The sequence below is a fragment of the Gigantopelta aegis genome, chromosome 12, assembly GCF_016097555.1.
Source record: "Gigantopelta aegis isolate Gae_Host chromosome 12, Gae_host_genome, whole genome shotgun sequence".
NCBI lineage: Eukaryota > Metazoa > Mollusca > Gastropoda > Neomphalida > Peltospiridae > Gigantopelta > Gigantopelta aegis.
The window spans coordinates 14,498,924-14,516,798 of record NC_054710.1 but is presented as its reverse complement, the minus strand read 5'-3'; the positions used below and the strand labels follow the sequence as shown (position 1 = coordinate 14,516,798).

At 36.3% G+C, this 17,875-nt stretch overlaps 1 protein-coding gene across 1 annotated transcript; it reads left to right on the top strand.

Moving 5' to 3' along the window:
• The first annotated feature begins 1,770 nt into the window (after window positions 1-1,770).
• On the top strand, window positions 1,771-16,504 carry LOC121386971 (neural cell adhesion molecule 1-B-like). The gene is made up of 10 exons (XM_041518026.1): window positions 1,771-1,899; window positions 2,354-2,704; window positions 3,267-3,527; window positions 6,386-6,688; window positions 7,067-7,366; window positions 8,115-8,234; window positions 8,707-8,734; window positions 9,135-9,193; window positions 15,203-15,316; window positions 15,731-16,504. Exons 1-10 carry the CDS (start codon window positions 1,779-1,781, stop codon window positions 15,733-15,735), a joined length of 1,662 nt encoding a protein of 553 aa, XP_041373960.1. The 5' UTR covers window positions 1,771-1,778; the 3' UTR covers window positions 15,736-16,504.
• The last annotated feature ends 1,371 nt before the right edge of the window (window positions 16,505-17,875 follow it).

Sequence of the window (17,875 nt, the reverse complement as noted above, 5' to 3'; positions counted from 1 at the left end):
ACAGAAGAAGACGAAACCGGCAAGTTGTTGCGACAACTGCTACGGAGCGTGACGCCAAGAAGAGGAAGGTGTCATCCAGGACTTGTCCGACACACAGCCCACGACTTGGCAGATCGCCCATAACAAGCTTCCTGGACGGTACCGCGAGTGTGTGAAGGGGGAGTTCACTGCGACCTCGCAACTACCAGGCCCCTTCGTTCCAAAGACCTGGAGACCAACACCATCTGGTCAAGGGCGGTACCTGTTCCAGTATGTGGAGGGAAGTCGCACCTTCTACCTGACTGCGGAGCGGAACGGTGTGTACCGGCAAGGCTTGCTGAAGGGAGACAAGGATAATCCAATCATCCATTGGATTATCAAGCTGATACTTCCAGAAGAATACTCAGCACTACTTCGGGGAGAGTGTTACATCGACCTGGCCCACTTCTTCCCGAGGTTCCGAGCCGATCATCCCATCAACTCGCCATGAGTTCCGCTGCGCACCCTCTCTTAAGACAGGCACCTCCTTTTTGGGGCTTAGTTGCACTTTAAACATTTCGGCCGCAGTTCAAAATTTTATGTTTATTTTTTTGTAAACAGTCCGACGCAGTTTATTTTGGCAACCCGTCTAAATTGCTCAAATCACCTTAAAACCCTTTCGGTCGAGCACTCTTACTTTATTGTTTGGACTTAAATTTGTGCAGCTCATTTTCCTTTCGGTCTTTGACCTAACTACTAAATTCGTTTTCCAAATTCCGCCCACCTCAAACTTACCCCCCCACTCCCCCACCCCCTCCCTGGCCCGGACCATATAGATCGGCCTTTAAACTTTTGGACCTTCGTTCAAACTTTTATGTCAAAATTACTTCTTTTTTATAAAATATTATTAAATAGTCTCTCTTCTTTCTCTTATTTATTTTTGGACTGTCCTTCTAATATATAAATATTCGGCCGAGCAGTCAATTCATTTTATTTTTGGCTTGTAACTTTTTCTTCTTTTTTTATCCTACTAATTTCTTTTACTAATTGCTATTTTCAAAAATTCTGTCTCCCCCCCCCCCCATCCAAAGTCAGGCCACCGATCATATCGGAGATCGGACTCGGGATGGGCGTGTTTGAAACCCTAGTGGTATACGAACACGTTTAACTAGTTATCTATCTATCTAATTTCTTTTTGACCGCCCGATCTAATCTAGCGACCAAATTTAATGGAGTAGAATTTTTAAATTTAATTATATTAATTAGAGATGCGCATCAAAATTACATAATACTATATTTTATAATATAAATTATTTATCAAATGTCAGCAGATGAAACAATGTACAGGGTTACAGTGAAACTGATATTAGTGTATTTTCAGTAACTGCGTAAATATAGACTCTAATAATAGACACCTTCACACATAGTCGTGTGGGTCTTTTCCATTCGGGTGTGTGTGTAATCTTGACTACATGTATCAAGGCTGAATACGAGGAACGAATATTAGCCTTGATTTATGAAGATGGGGTAGGGGTGGGTGGGGTAGGGTGGGGTAGGGTTTGCTGTCATCACCTTACGCACGATCGGTCTATGTTCGATCACACTGGACTATTTTACAGCTGATTAAATGCCTCATTTTAGCTTGTTGAATGAAAAAAGAGTTATAGAAGAAATTACCCGTGTCTCGTAAATCTCTATGTTGAAGTACACACAATACACCTGAGCTAAACTTGAATGTTTCTGTAGCTCTTTATAGAAGGGTCTGTCATGAATTCAGGTCATTGGTTGACATTCGATAACAGTAAATGGAGACCAGGTCTATGGTGACAAGTGTATACGATTTCATAACAGAAGAAAACAACATGGGTGTTTTATTTGCAAGTATGCGTCGTTCTTTATGTTTGTGGGTGTACGTCTTAATTCTACCGCCAAGTGTATCAGGTAAGTAATTTCATATTTAATACAACACAAACATACATCGTCATATTTACTTCTACCCTAATAAACGATGTACACACTCTCTCTCTCTCTCTCTCTCTCTCTCTCTCTCTCTCTCTCTCTCTCTCTCTCTCTCTCTCTCTCTCTCTCTCTCTCTCTCTCATATATCTATCTTGCATGCACGCACGGACGCACGCACGCACGCACGCACGCACGCACACACACACAAACACACAGACACACACACACACACACCCAACACTCAGTAACATATTTATATTGACATGCAAATTGCAAGGTAATTAATATTTACAAGATTTAATACAGTTTTGTTTTTATGCTAATTTAAAGGCATATTACCTGTTTCCAAAATTACATTATATGTGTGTAGTGTTTATAGTTAAAACAAATATTTAGTTTGTGAAACGTATTTCATTGTGATTTTAATTTTTTACAGATGCAACACTGGTTCTTTCTGGGTCTTCATCTTATGCAGTGTTAAACCAGCCATTTACGTGTACAGTGTCACAGGCTGCTGGTCTTAGAAATCTCATAACATTTTATCAGAAAACATCATTTGATTCATTTGCTTCCCTATATCAGGAAGGGGCATCTTGTTCTGTGTTTAACCCTCCATCCTTACGAGGTTACACTGTATCCTGTGGCAGTGGAACAAACAGCAGCTCGTCCACCACTAAGAAGTATCATCTGAGGATCAACAGAACTGCAGATCGTGATGCTACAAACTGGTGGTGTGATCTGAATGCAGCTAGAACACGCAGCAACACATTTAGCCTGCAGCTCAGCAGTAAGTGAGGATCTGAAATTATAAATTAGATGAAAGTCGCGAATACTTGTTATTAGCTGATATGAGATTGGGGTTTGGTTTTTATGGGATCATTACATTAAATAACAAGTATAACACACACACACACACACACACACACACACACACACACACACACACACACACACACACACATATATATATATATATATATATATATATATTAAACGTGCAAATAGTGTTTGATCGCTACTTTACACACATTTTATCACGTTTTGCTTAATCTCGGAAACTAAGGTAAGTTACTTTAGGATGTTGGATGGAAAATCACTTACTGTTCACATCTACTTGTCTCTTTACTGACTGATAACTTCTGATAATATATGACGTGATATTACATAATATAGTTTATTTCTTAGGAGGTCCAGACTCTGTTACATTCAGTCCACCACCTCCTGGGTCTGTAGCAGAAGGACATAGTCTGATTGTTATGTGTGCTGCTAGCTGTAATCCACCATGTGACTATAACATCTGATACTACATGACATGTACCTAACGTATTAGTATATTGTTTATTCTTTAGATGGTCCAGACTCTGTTACACTCAGTCAACCACCTCCTGGGTCTGTAGCAGAAGGAGACAGTTTGACTGTGGCGTGTGCTGCTAGCTGCAATCCACCTTGTTCCTATTCCTGGACTCTGGACAATCAGCTCATTTCACCAAACTCTCGGTTAACACTGACGAACATCAACAGGAGTCAGACAGGGAATGTGTACACGTGTACAGTGACCAACTCTCTTATACCGAAATCTAAAACTAAACAGTTGATACTGACAGTATTCTGTGAGTATGATATTTGAATTTATATAAATTATATAACTAATGTTGATCACACATGAAGTGAAAAATCTACAACATTAAATACATATCTGATTCTAATTCTATAGTAGTAGCATGGGTCCCTGATGATTCGCGGTACTTATAATTGTATTAGTATATTTTAAAACTGATTTGTAATTTTATTATTATTATTAGTTGAACAAACGTTTTAATTGTTAATTGAACCAACAATGCAAACAAATATACATAATTTATGTAGTCAAAATTGCTTACGTGCTTACAATCGACCTATCCCCACTCACTGAACAACAGCAAAAACAACAACAACAACAACAAACCCCGTAACTATTCAGTCTCGTTATTAATTTTAGTATTTTCAAGTATAGAAGTGCAAAACGCCATAACAACAAAGTATATAGCTACAATTTACTTGATTAAATTTATGTCTTGAAGCAATCAATAAAAAGGAACTGTTTTTACAATTATGGTTATTGATTTTGCAGTCAGCAGATTACTGCATGGTGTTTAAATATTGCTTGCAACATAAAGTGGGACATACATCTTTTTTGTTTTTAAATAGCTTTGGTTATTAGTATTTTTTTTTTTTTTATCTAAATATTATTTTAATATTTATTCGAATATAACACTGACTATACATAATGCAGTTAAAGACATATTTTAAATTTAAAACTCAATACATCCCAGTCTACGGTTTCAAGTATGTGCTCTCCTGTTTGTGGGATGGTGCATATAAAGATCCCTTGCTACTAATGGAAAAATGTAGCAAGTTTCCTCTCTGAAGAAAAGAAACTTTTATCCGATCATACTGCTGGTTCTAATGCCACAAAATGATTTATTTCATATTCTTAGAAACGCATGTACCTCTCAAAAGTAACGGTTATGAAGATGAGCTCTAGGCTATTTTTAGGAGAATTTTCCCATTCCAATGTCACACATTCTTGTTTCACTCTATCATAACGTTATCGAAATGTGTTACAGGTTTATAGATTAACCGAAGTTAAGGTCCATTTTCATGGGTTAAAAACTGTGGTCTGCAACTTTATGAAAAATCTGTCAGTAACGTCATGGTCAAGGGTTTTTGAGTAGTTACAGTATATTCCACCAATCCTGACAAGGAATAACAACACCCCCCCCCCCCCCCCCCCCCAAAAAAAACAAAAACAAACAAACCAAACAACCCCCCCCCCCCAAAAAAAAAAAAAAAAAAAAAAACCCACACAAAAAACCCCCAACCCAGTCAATAATATCATAGTCAAGGGTTTTTGAGTAGTGACAGTATATTCTACCAATTCTCGACAAGAAAAAACTAAACATTAGTCAACGACGTTATGGTCAAGGATTTTTGAGTAGTTACAGTATATTCCACCAATCCTGACAAGGAATAACACCAACCCCCCCCCCCCCCCCCCGCCACAAAAAAACAAAAAACAAACAAAACAAAAACCCCACACACACAAAAACAAAAAAACAAAACAAAAACAACAATAACAAAAAAACAAACAACAAAACAAAACAAAACAAAAAACCTCAGTCAATAATATCATGGTCAAGGGTTTTTGAGTAGTACATATATATCCATAAATCCTCGAGAAAAAATAAGTAATTAATATGATTATCCTTTTTAATATGTTTGAAAAATGTTCATATGAAAAATATTGTAACAGTAGTTTAGGGAATATACCGGCCTCGGTGGCGCCGTGGTTAGGCCATCGGTCTACAGGCTGGTAGGTACTGGGTTCGGATCCCAGTCGAGGCATGGGATTTTTAATCCAGATACCGACTCCAAACCCTGAGTGAGTGCTCCACAAGGCTCAATGGGTAGGTGTAAACCGCTTGCACCGACCAGTGATCCATAACTGGTTCAACAAAGGCCATGGTTTGTGCTATCCTGCCTGTGGGAAGCGCAAATAAAAGATCCCTTGCTGCATGTCGTAAAAGAGTAGCTTATATGGCGACAGCGGGTTTCCTCTAAAAAAAAAAAAAACAGTGTCAAAATGACCATATGTTTGACGCCCAATAGCTGATGATAAGATAAAAAATCAATGTTCTCTAGTGGCGTCGTTAAATAAAATAAACTTTACTTTTGTTTAGGACATATATTTGTATAGCCCAGTGGTAAAGCGCTCGCCTGATGCGCAGTCGGTCTAGGATTGATCCCCGTCAGTGGATTCAATGGGCTATTTCTCTTTCCATTCAGTGCACTACGACTGGTATATCAAAGGCCATGGTATGTGCTATCCTGTCTGTGATATGGTGCATATAAATGACCCCATGCTACTAATGGACAAATGTAGCAGGTTCCCTCTATAAGACTATGTCACAATTACCAAATGTTTGACATCAAATAGCTGATGATTAATAAATCAGTGTGATCTAATCGTATCGTTAAACAAAACAAACTTTAACTTTAACTTTATATCAGACGATTACCGATCATGCCATTGCAATGCTATAAAAAGTCAGGTACTGATTATATAAGTCATTGGATATCTTGCTTGTGTAGATAGGCTAAAATGTGTGCCATAATAATATTCTACAGTGCGAACAAAACATTTACTCCTTAAAGATCACCGACTAGCTTAGGTTGATCAGTTGTGATCAGTCTGCTGCATTCCACGAACGATTTGTTATCTATAAAACTATCAACCCTGAACTACGTAGAGTACACTTGTAGACAAACATGGTAGTTAAAACACATCTTTTATCTGTTGGAAACCATGCATTAATAAACAAATTATTTTTCAAATTGCTTTTATATTATATAATATTGTCATGGAACAGTTGCACAATATGTTTCACTGAACTAATAAACAATATCAATATTCATTAAAATATTTCAGTTTCACCACGACTAGATCACCGAGTTCCATTCGAGGATAGATTTGTTACAGCTGTGGGTGGCGATGTAACACTCACATTATCCGTGATTGCCAATCCTACACCCACATTTACCTGGTACAGACTGAGTGATGGGAAGAAAACGATTCTTACACCTGAAAGTTCAACTACATCTGATGTATCTGCTGTTGGAAGTCTCACATTAACAAATGTTCAGCAGAGAGATTTTGGAATCTATCAAGTTGTTGTGTCTAATGGATCTCCACGACCACATTTGGTGGTGAACATTACACTTGTTGAAGAAGGTATCATATTAGGTGTTATCTAATATTAAAAAATACATTTGTTCTATTACTCTTGTTAGTAGTCTACAGAAACTTTGTTTTCAATACAATAATAAAAACATGTTCAAAAGTGCATTTTAAGGATACTGTGTATTATTTTTATGCATGTTTAATATAACTTGTATCCAGTCCTTTCTATCTGACCTCGTTGAAAAATAAAAATATTTCAGTTAATGTTTAAAGATCATCAGCAACTGGCTGTTCCTTTATAGGTTTTATGGTGGCATTTGGTTTAAGAATCGTTTTAAACAGCTAGTGAATAGCAAATACCTGTACATAGTATCAGATTAATCTCATCCAGCTGTTTTAAACATAAAATAAACCGATTCGTCTGTCTAGGTCCTCCGAGTGTTCCCTCTAACGTCGTTGTATGGAGTGGCATTCCATCTTCCTTATCCGTGGCATGGATAGAGGAATTCAATGGAGGATTACCTCAGACATTCCTAGTACAGCACCGGGTACATACTGCATTAGAATGGACAAACGTCACTGGACTGTTCAAAGAAACAGGTCTCAAGACAGTCCACGGAGCTTCAATATCGAATCTGCAGCCACAGACGAGATACCTTGTGCGAGTTTCGGCTTATAACAGAGAGGGACACAAAGGATTCACACCAGAACAGGAGGTTCTCACTGACGGTAATAACATGGATGTTCAATTGTTTATAAGTTCAAATGTTATATCACGTTTAAGACGTGATAGAGATGGGACATATTAACATGTAATGATCATGTCAGTATTGGACATCATCTATTCAGAACTTAAACAAATGTCTTTCAGTTATTGGCTAATCCTGTTTCAGAATATATGTCCAAAGGGTTAAGTTTATAATAGGACGTTTCTGATTATTTTTTTTAGTTTAAGAAACAAAAACAAAAACAAAAACCCTGATGTGCTGTGAAAGTAATGTGCTAGTTTATAGAGTACATGAGTATTAATATGGTCATCAAATATGTTAAAACTACGGACGTATATATTAGGACGGTGAACATAATAATATTATTTACAGATTTGTAAATATCAATATAAAAAAACCCAGACCAGCAAATCATTGTTATGTATTTACTTTATTAACACCCTGTTCAATAAAGAATGAATGAATGAATGAATGTTTAACGACACCCAAGCACGAAAAATACATCGGCTATTGGGTGTCAAACTATGGTAATGCAAACAAATAAAGTCTGTTCAATAAAGAAAATTTCAGAGATTGCAATACAATTCCAAAACGTTAAATAGTAGTTTCTATTCAGTGGTCAACTGATCAGCAACTGTCACTAATCAAAATTTCGAGAACTAAATGATCTCAGATATAACGATTAAAATATTTCATATTGTAGTAAGATTACGTCCACAACTACGAATTATTTTTATGTTCAATTCCAGGACGCACAAATGAAAAAGACAACTTACTTGGAACAGGCATTGGTATTGGCATAGGAATAATGATAGGGCTATGTCTTTTTATTAGTGGAATCGTATTCACTTACTGGTGGATGAGAAAAGGTGAGACGTATTTTTAATTTCTGTTGTACGTATTTGGTCAGTTTGGTAGCTGTTTGTCTATATATCTTATTATTGATGTTTTCTTTTTTGATAGAGTATCGTTAATCTAAAAGCTTGTTACCACTGACATAACCAGGATTTTATATTGAGGGAAGAACCAAACAGCACCCCTCCCTAGGAAATCCTGGTAGGATCGTAAGATATGCCAATATATAATGGAGACAAAAAGACGTAATGGGGATTACCCCCATAATACCCACGGTACGTGAATGCTTTTTGTGCATGCACAATTATAATTAATCCTTTGCTTCAATTCCTCTTTACTAAATTGGAAAATTAATGCCTTTGTGGAAATAAGACATATCTCCGAAAAGGAAAATGTAATATTCCATTTACTGTTACATTATTTGAACATGCTATTACTACTTCCTGTCTGAAATATTTATATCTTTGTTTTTCATTTTTGCTAAAGCCAAACCGGAGCAGTCACACGCCAAAAGGTAATGTGTTATAATATATATATATACAGCTGCATTTGAAGATAATAAAGTCTCTCCATAAAAGTTTTAGCTGTAATAATCCTGTATTATATGATGCTTTATTACATGCTATCATTAATATAGTACAAAAAAACGTACAAAAAAAACTGTATTCTGTACGCATACCTCTCATGATCGATATATCATACATATGGTATGCACGATAATGCACATACTAATACATGAAGACAACAAGTAGCACCAAACACAAATATTATTATATGTATTTTTAAATTAAGAAAAACATTTGTTGAAATTATTAAATAACAGTAATTCAATCATGTGTTCTAACTGTGCAATTGAAAACAGTCGGTGGTTATTTAATATTTGTTTTACTTAGATTCTGTTTATTTAATTTTAGGCAGCCCAACACTGCGGTGCAAGAGACTGCTCTCTATGAAGACATGGAACAAACTCGAGGTTTGTACAGCAAGTTATCGTTATTGTCTACAAACTGTTTTGTCTCGTGATATTTTCAGGACTTGCGATGTCAATATACTGATTTAGTGTGTGTATATGTCCAGTACTTGTGGTGTCTATATACTGATTTAGTGTGTGTATATGTCCAGTACTTGCGGTGTCAATATACTAATTTAGTGTGTGTATATGTCCAGTACTTGTGGTGTCAATATACTAATTTAGTGTGTGTATATGTCCAGTACTTGTGGTGTCAATATACTAATTTAGTGTGTGTATATGTCCAGTACTTGTGGTGTCAATATACTGATTTAGTGTGTGTATATGTCCAGTACTTGTGGTGTCAATATACTGATTTAGTGTGTATATATGTACTTGCGGTGTCAATATACTGATTTAGTGTGTGTATATGTCCAGTACTTGTGGTGTCAATATACTAATTTAGTGTGTGTATATGTCCAGTACTTGCGGTGTCAATATACTAATTTAGTGTGTGTATATGTCCAGTACTTGTGGTGTCAATATACTGATTTAGTGTGTGTATATGTCCAGTACTTGTGGTGTCAATATACTAATTTAGTGTGTGTATATGTCCAGTACTTGCGATGTCAATATACTGATTTAGTGTGTGTATATGTCCAGTACTTGTGGTGTCAATATACTAATTTAGTGTGTGTATATGTCCAGTACTTGTGGTGTCAATATACTAATTTAGTGTGTGTATATGTCCAGTACTTGCGATGTCAATATACTAATTTAGTGTGTGTATATGTCCAGTACTTGTGGTGTCAATATACTAATTTAGTGTGACGGCCTTTCTAGCACTTGTGGTGTCAATATACTAATTTAGTGTGTGTATATGTCCAGTACTTGCGATGTCAATATACTAATTTAGTGTGTGTATATGTCCAGTACTTGCGATGTCAATATACTGATTTAGTGTGTGTATATGTCCAGTACTTGCGGTGTCAATATACTGATTTAGTGTGTGTATAAGTCCAGTACTTGCGGTGTCAATATACTGATTTAGTGTGTGTATATGTCCAGTACTTGCGATGTCAATATACTGATTTAGTGTGTGTATATGTCCAGTACTTGCGATGTCAATATACTAATTTAGTGTGTGTATATGTCCAGTACTTGCGGTGTCAATATACTAATTTAGTGTGTGTATATGTCCAGTACTTGCGATGTCAATATACTGATTTAGTGTGTGTATATGTCCAGTACTTGCGATGTCAATATACTAATTTAGTGTGTGTATATGTCCAGTACTTGCGGTGTCAATATACTAATTTAGTGTGTGTATATGTCCAGTACTTGCGATGTCAATATACTAATTTAGTGTGTGTATATGTCCAGTACTTGCGATGTCAATATACTAATTTAGTGTGTGTATATGTCCAGTACTTGTGGTGTCAATATACTAATTTAGTGTGACGGCCTTTCTAGCACTTGTGGTGTCAATATACTAATTTAGTGTGTGTATATGTCCAGTACTTGCGGTGTCAATATACTGATTTAGTGTGTGTATATGTCCAGTACTTGCGGTGTCAATATACTGATTTAGTGTGTGTATATGTCCAGTACTTGTGGTGTCAATATACTGATTTAGTGTGTGTATATGTCCAGCACTTGCGATGTCAATATACTGATTTAGTGTGTGTATATGTCCAGCACTTGCGGTGTCAATATACTGATTTAGTGTGTGTATATGTCCAGTACTTGCGATGTCAATATACTAATTTAGTGTGTGTATATGTCCAGTACTTGTGGTGTCAATATACTAATTTAGTGTGTGTATATGTCCAGTACTTGCGATGTCAATATACTAATTTAGTGTGTGTATATGTCCAGTACTTGCGATGTCAATATACTAATTTAGTGTGTGTATATGTCCAGTACTTGTGGTGTCAATATACTAATTTAGTGTGACGGCCTTTCTAGCACTTGTGGTGTCAATATACTAATTTAGTGTGTGTATATGTCCAGTACTTGCGGTGTCAATATACTGATTTAGTGTGTGTATATGTCCAGTACTTGCGGTGTCAATATACTAATTTAGTGTGTGTATATGTCCAGTACTTGTGGTGTCAGTATACTAATTTAGTGTGTGTATATGTCCAGTACTTGTGGTGTCAGTATACTGATTTAGTGTGTGTATATGTCCAGCACTTGCGGTGTCAGTATACTGATTTAGTGTGTGTATATGTCCAGCACTTGCGGTGTCAATATACTGATTTAGTGTGTGTATATGTCCAGTACTTGCGGTGTCAATATACTGATTTAGTGTGTGTATATGTCCAGTACTTGCGGTGTCAATATACTGATTTAGTGTGTGTATATGTCCAGCACTTGCGGTGTCAATATACTGATTTAGTGTGTGTATATGTCCAGCACTTGCGGTGTCAATATACTGATTTAGTGTGTGTATATGTCCAGTACTTGCGGTGTCAATATACTGATTTAGTGTGTGTATATGTCCAGTACTTGTTGTGTCAATATACTGATTTAGTGTGTGTATATGTCCAGTACTTGCGATGTCAATATACTGATTTAGTGTGTGTATATGTCCAGTACTTGCGGTGTCAATATACTGATTTAGTGTGTGTATATGTCCAGTACATGCGGTGTCAATATACTGATTTAGTGTGTGTATATGTCCAGTACTTGCGGTGTCAATATACTGATTTAGTGTGTGTATATGTCCAGTACTTGTGGTGTCAATATACTGATTTAGTGTGTGTATATGTCCAGTACTTGTGGTGTCAATATACTGATTTGTGTATATGTCCAGTACTTGCGGTGTCAATATACTAATTTAGTGTGTGTATATGTCCAGTACTTGCGATGTCAATATACTAATTTAGTGTGTGTATATGTCCAGTACTTGCGATGTCAATATACTAATTTAGTGTGTGTATATGTCCAGTACTTGTGGTGTCAATATACTAATTTAGTGTGACGGCCTTTCTAGCACTTGTGGTGTCAATATACTAATTTAGTGTGTGTATATGTCCAGTACTTGCGGTGTCAATATACTGATTTAGTGTGTGTATATGTCCAGTACTTGCGGTGTCAATATACTGATTTAGTGTGTGTATATGTCCAGTACTTGTGGTGTCAATATACTGATTTAGTGTGTGTATATGTCCAGCACTTGCGATGTCAATATACTGATTTAGTGTGTGTATATGTCCAGCACTTGCGGTGTCAATATACTGATTTAGTGTGTGTATATGTCCAACACTTGCGATGTCAATATACTAATTTAGTGTGTGTATATGTCCAGTACTTGCGGTGTCAATATACTAATTTAGTGTGTGTATATGTCCAGTACTTGCGATGTCAATATACTAATTTAGTGTGTGTATATGTCCAGTAGTTGCGATGTCAATATACTAATTTAGTGTGTGTATATGTCCAGTACTTGTGGTGTCAATATACTAATTTAGTGTGACGGCCTTTCTAGCACTTGTGGTGTCAATATACTAATTTAGTGTGTGTATATGTCCAGTACTTGCGGTGTCAATATACTGATTTAGTGTGTGTATATGTCCAGTACTTGCGGTGTCAATATACTAATTTAGTGTGTGTATATGTCCAGTACTTGTGGTGTCAGTATACTGATTTAGTGTGTGTATATGTCCAGCACTTGCGGTGTCAGTATACTGATTTAGTGTGTGTATATGTCCAGCACTTGCGGTGTCAATATACTGATTTAGTGTGTGTATATGTCCAGCACTTGCGGTGTCAATATACTGATTTAGTGTGTGTATATGTCCAGTACTTGCGGTGTCAATATACTGATTTAGTGTGTGTATATGTCCAGCACTTGCGGTGTCAATATACTGATTTAGTGTGTGTATATGTCCAGCACTTGCGGTGTCAATATACTGATTTAGTGTGTGTATATGTCCAGTACTTGCGGTGTCAATATACTGATTTAGTGTGTGTATATGTCCAGTACTTGTTGTGTCAATATACTGATTTAGTGTGTGTATATGTCCAGTACTTGCGATGTCAATATACTGATTTAGTGTGTGTATATGTCCAGTACTTGCGGTGTCAATATACTGATTTAGTGTGTGTATATGTCCAGTACTTGCGGTGTCAATATACTGATTTAGTGTGTGTATATGTCCAGTACTTGCGGTGTCAATATACTGATTTAGTGTGTGTATATGTCCAGTACTTGTGGTGTCAATATACTGATTTAGTGTGTGTATATGTCCAGTACTTGTGGTGTCAATATACTGATTTGTGTATATGTCCAGTACTTGTGGTGTCAATATACTAATTTAGTGTGACGGCCTTTCTAGAACTTGTGGTGTCAATATACTAATTTAGTGTGACGGCCTTTCTAGCACTTGTGGTGTCAATATACTAATTTAGTGTGACGGCCTTTCTAGCACTTGTGGTGTCAATATACTAATTTAGTGTGACGGCCTTTCTAGCACTTGTGGTGTCAATATTCTAATTATTTAGTGTGTATATTTCCAGTACTTGCGGTGTCACTATACTAATTAAGTGTGACGGCCTTTCTAGCACTTGTGGTGTCAATATTCTAATTATTTAGTGTGTGTATATTTCCAGCACTTGTGGTGTCAATATACTAATTTAGTGTGACGGCCTTTCTAGCACTTGTGGTGTCAATATACTAATTTAGTGTGACGGCCTTTCTAGCACTTGTGGTGTCAATATACTAATTTAGTGTGACGGCCTTTCTAGCACTTGTGGTGTCAATATACTAATTTAGTGTGACGGCCTTTCTAGCACTTGTGTCAATATATGTCCAGTACTTGCGAGTGTCAATATACTAATTATTTAGTGTGGTGATATTTCTAGTACTTGTTGTGTCAATATACTGATTTACTATTTTGATCTTTCCAGTATTTGTAATGTCAATATACTGATTATTTAGTGTGGTGATATTTCCAGTACTTGTGGTGCTAATATACAAATAGTTTAGTGTTGTGATATTTCCAGTACTTGTGGTGCTAATATACAAATAGTTTAGTGTGGTGATATTTCCAGTACTTGTGGTGCTAATATACAAATAGTTTAGTGTGGTGATATTTCCAGTACTTGTGGTGCTAATATACTGATTATTTAGTGTGGTGATATTTCCAGTACTTGTGGTGCTAATATACAAATAGTTTAGTGTGGTGATATTTCCAGTACTTGTGGTGCTAATATACAAATAGTTTAGTGTGGTGATATTTCCAGTACTTGTGGTGCTAATATACAAATAACCTTACACTAGCAATTAGTGTGGTGATATTTCCAGTATTTGTGGTGCTAATATACTGATTATTTAGTGTGGTGATATTTCCAGTACTTGTGGTGCTAATATACTGATTATTTAGTGTGGTGATATTTCCAGTACTTGTGGTGCTAATATACAAATAGTTTAGTGTGGTGATATTTCCAGTACTTGTGGTGCAAATATACAGATAGTTTAGTGTGGTGATATTTCCAGTACTTGTGGTGCTAATATACAGATAGTTTAGTGTGGTGATATTTCCAGTACTTGTGGTGCTAATATACAAATTTCCAGTTGTATGTGTGGTGATATTTCCAGTACTTGTGGTGCTATATATTGATTATTTAGTGTGGTGTTTCCAGTACAGGTGATGTCAATATACTCATTTAGTGTGATGATCTTCCAGTAGTGATTACTGTGATGTGTCCTATATATCATTTAGTGTGATGATCTTTCCAGTATTTGTGGTGTCTAGTATATTGATTATTTAGTGTGAGTCCAGTGGTGTCAGTATACAGATAGTTTAGTGTGGTGATATTTCCAGTACTTGTGGTGCTAATATACAAATAGTTTAGAGTGGTGATATTTCCAGTACTTGTGGTGCTAATATACTGATAATTTAGTATGGTGATCATTCTAAACCTTGTGGAGTCAATGTACAGATTGTGTAATCTACAATCTCTTTATCCAAACTAATTTAAGTCTAAACATTGTTTTATTGTAAAATATTGTATATACCTGTACAGGTGATGGATCAAGTACTCCGGCAAATGCATCCAGTAATTATTCCTCACTGGAAGCCAGGAGAGACGCACCATACGATGTGCTCAGAGTTTATGACAATACATCGGAGGTCAAAGGTAAAGTTAATATTTGATTACAAATGTTTTGAGATGTTTTGTTTTTTAACTAGTTGTGCGTTCATTTTAGTGTCTAATTTATTATCACTAAACAATTCGTGTTTCTCATATAATTATCCATTCTGTCACTATTTTTTTTTCTTCACCAAATAAGAAACCACCATGATAATAACTATTAAAACTAAGTTTGTAAATTTACATGCATGTTCAGCCAGTCGTTGTTTCGGGTAAAATTATAAAACATAAATATGACAAGCTACATGATGATAAGCAAATGTTTTTTTTATTTATGAGTATTGTTTATTGTGTCTATTATTTGTTACACGAGTCAAATATTTTAACATTTTGTGGCATTTTGCGTCTTCCTCTTCTTTTTATTGTTGTTATCATTTATGTGCTGTGCTTTATTTTCAGAATGACCGCCATATATTTGAAGGATCTCACACATACTCGAATTGAGGCCTGCATCTGTAACCTTTTTATGACATATTTTACTTCATCATCACCATCAGCATCATCATCATCATCATCATCATCATCATCATCATCATCATCATCATCATCATCACCACCACCACCATCATTTAACACATATATGCATGCTTGTGTAGAAGCCGACATTATATCCACTTAAGCGTTACTTCACCATAATCATCACCATAATAATCATCATTGTCGTCGTCATCATTATCATGGTCATCAGCATCATCATTGTCGATATCACTGACATGCTTGCGTTAAACTTGACATCTTGTAAAGATTTTGTATAGCGTGCTTTAATTCTTTAAGAGCAGCAAGAATAGACCTTTGATATCGCCAATGATTTGTTACTTGAGGACAACTCCACGAATTGTGTACTGACTTGATTCGAACGTGCATGTGTACTGGACTGGTGTACATTGCATTTAACAGCGCGTCGCGTTAACCTTGTGTGTTAATGTGATACCCGCCGGTTTACACCAATGACTGAGGTAAACCTATCGTTATAAGGACTTAACTGCTGCATTCACGTCATTGCTACCCTTTGTCCTCATTGCTGCAGGTGATTGTTATCTATACACTACTATAGCTTTGACATACGTGACTGGCGGACTGTGAAGAATGTTAGTTGAGAGCAAACGTGCTGTATTCACCCGACGTATTTACCCGAGGTATTCTATGTAATAAAATTATGCACATGTTTCTGTATCGCCGTTCGTTTGTTGTTCATTGAACTATAAATTCAGTTTATGTGCTTGGAATTTACATCCGTTAAACACTTCCACAGTTTGTCACTAATTTACAAAATTACAATGTAAAATGTGAAACATCTAAGAGAGAGTCGGTGTGTGTGTGGGGGGGGGGGGGGGGGGGGGGGGGGGGGGATTCAGAAAGACATTTGGGGGGGGGGGCGGAAGAAGGGGGAAGAGCTTTAAAGATACATTGATTTGCCCTAGTGCCTCACGACTTGTATATCAAAGGCCGTGGTATTTACTATCCTGTCTGTGGGAAAGGGCAGATAAAAATGTTGTTGGTTTACTCAGGATTATCAACTGTTTGATATCCAATAGCCAATAGCTAATAATTCAATATGTTCGTTAAAGGTTGTATGGTACCAAAAGAAGAGAGTTATGTGTCAAAGATCGAGGTGCACCGTCACATATTTATAGAGTAAAAACCGCTGTGGCTGTGACTGGTAGTAATACCTGACATTGATTATTTGTGCAAATATTATTATCCATTGGCAATAAATAAATTAACTTTTATTTGTTATACATTTGTTATGTAGTATACACCAGAAGTTGAAACTAATGCAGGGTATCACCGATTAGTAAAGTTAACATTATCGAGAGAGAATTGAGAGAGAGAGAGAGAGAGAGAGAGAGAGAGAGAGAGAGAGAGAGAGAGAGAGAGAGAGAGAGAGAGAGAGAGAGAGAGAGAGAGAGAGAGAGATCGGCTATTGGGTGTCAAAGATGGTAATGCAAATAAATAAAGATGAACATTTTCCGAAATTATTTCTATCATTACAACTACTACCCTACATTGATATTTACCCATGTCTCGCAACCTTTACCTTGAAGTACCGTAAAGGAATACGTCTATCATTGTGAATGGCTTTATCGAAGTGTGACATAAAAATATAGGTCAGTGATTATAGCATTCATCGACAAGGAAGTAAATAAAGATCATGTCGGTGGTGACAAGTCTTCTATTAGATTTCATAAAAAGAAGAAAAACAACAACATAGTTCTAAATATTTTATTTACAACAACTATGCGGCATATTGTGCTTTGGTGGATATATACGTTAATTGTGCCACCAAGTGTATTATCAGGTAAGTAATTTCGTATTTAACACTGCAATAATAAATCTTCATATTTACTGCTACCCTGATAAACGGTTATATACAAGTCCTAGTAACTAGTAGCGGCAGGGTACTCAATAAACGTTTGTAATGTCATTGTATGTTCTTGCAAGTTAATGACAAAAACGTTTCAATCGAATAGAGTGTACAAAGATCAGACTTGTGTCTAGTGAGGGTGGGCAGTCAGCCTATGAAAAACGTGCCCTTTTATGTTT

What these genes read in the sequence shown, in the direction of transcription:
- LOC121386971 (XM_041518026.1), top strand. Translation starts at nt 1,779, where the DNA reads ATGGTGACAAGTGTATACGATTTCATAACAGAAGAAAACAACATGGGT. An exon ending in TCTACCGCCAAGTGTATCAG is followed by an intron (nt 1,900 to 2,353) that starts GTAAGTAATTTC and finishes AATTTTTTACAG; the next exon opens with ATGCAACACTGGTTCTTTCT. An exon ending in ATTTAGCCTGCAGCTCAGCA is followed by an intron (nt 2,705 to 3,266) that starts GTAAGTGAGGAT and finishes TTTATTCTTTAG; the next exon opens with ATGGTCCAGACTCTGTTACA.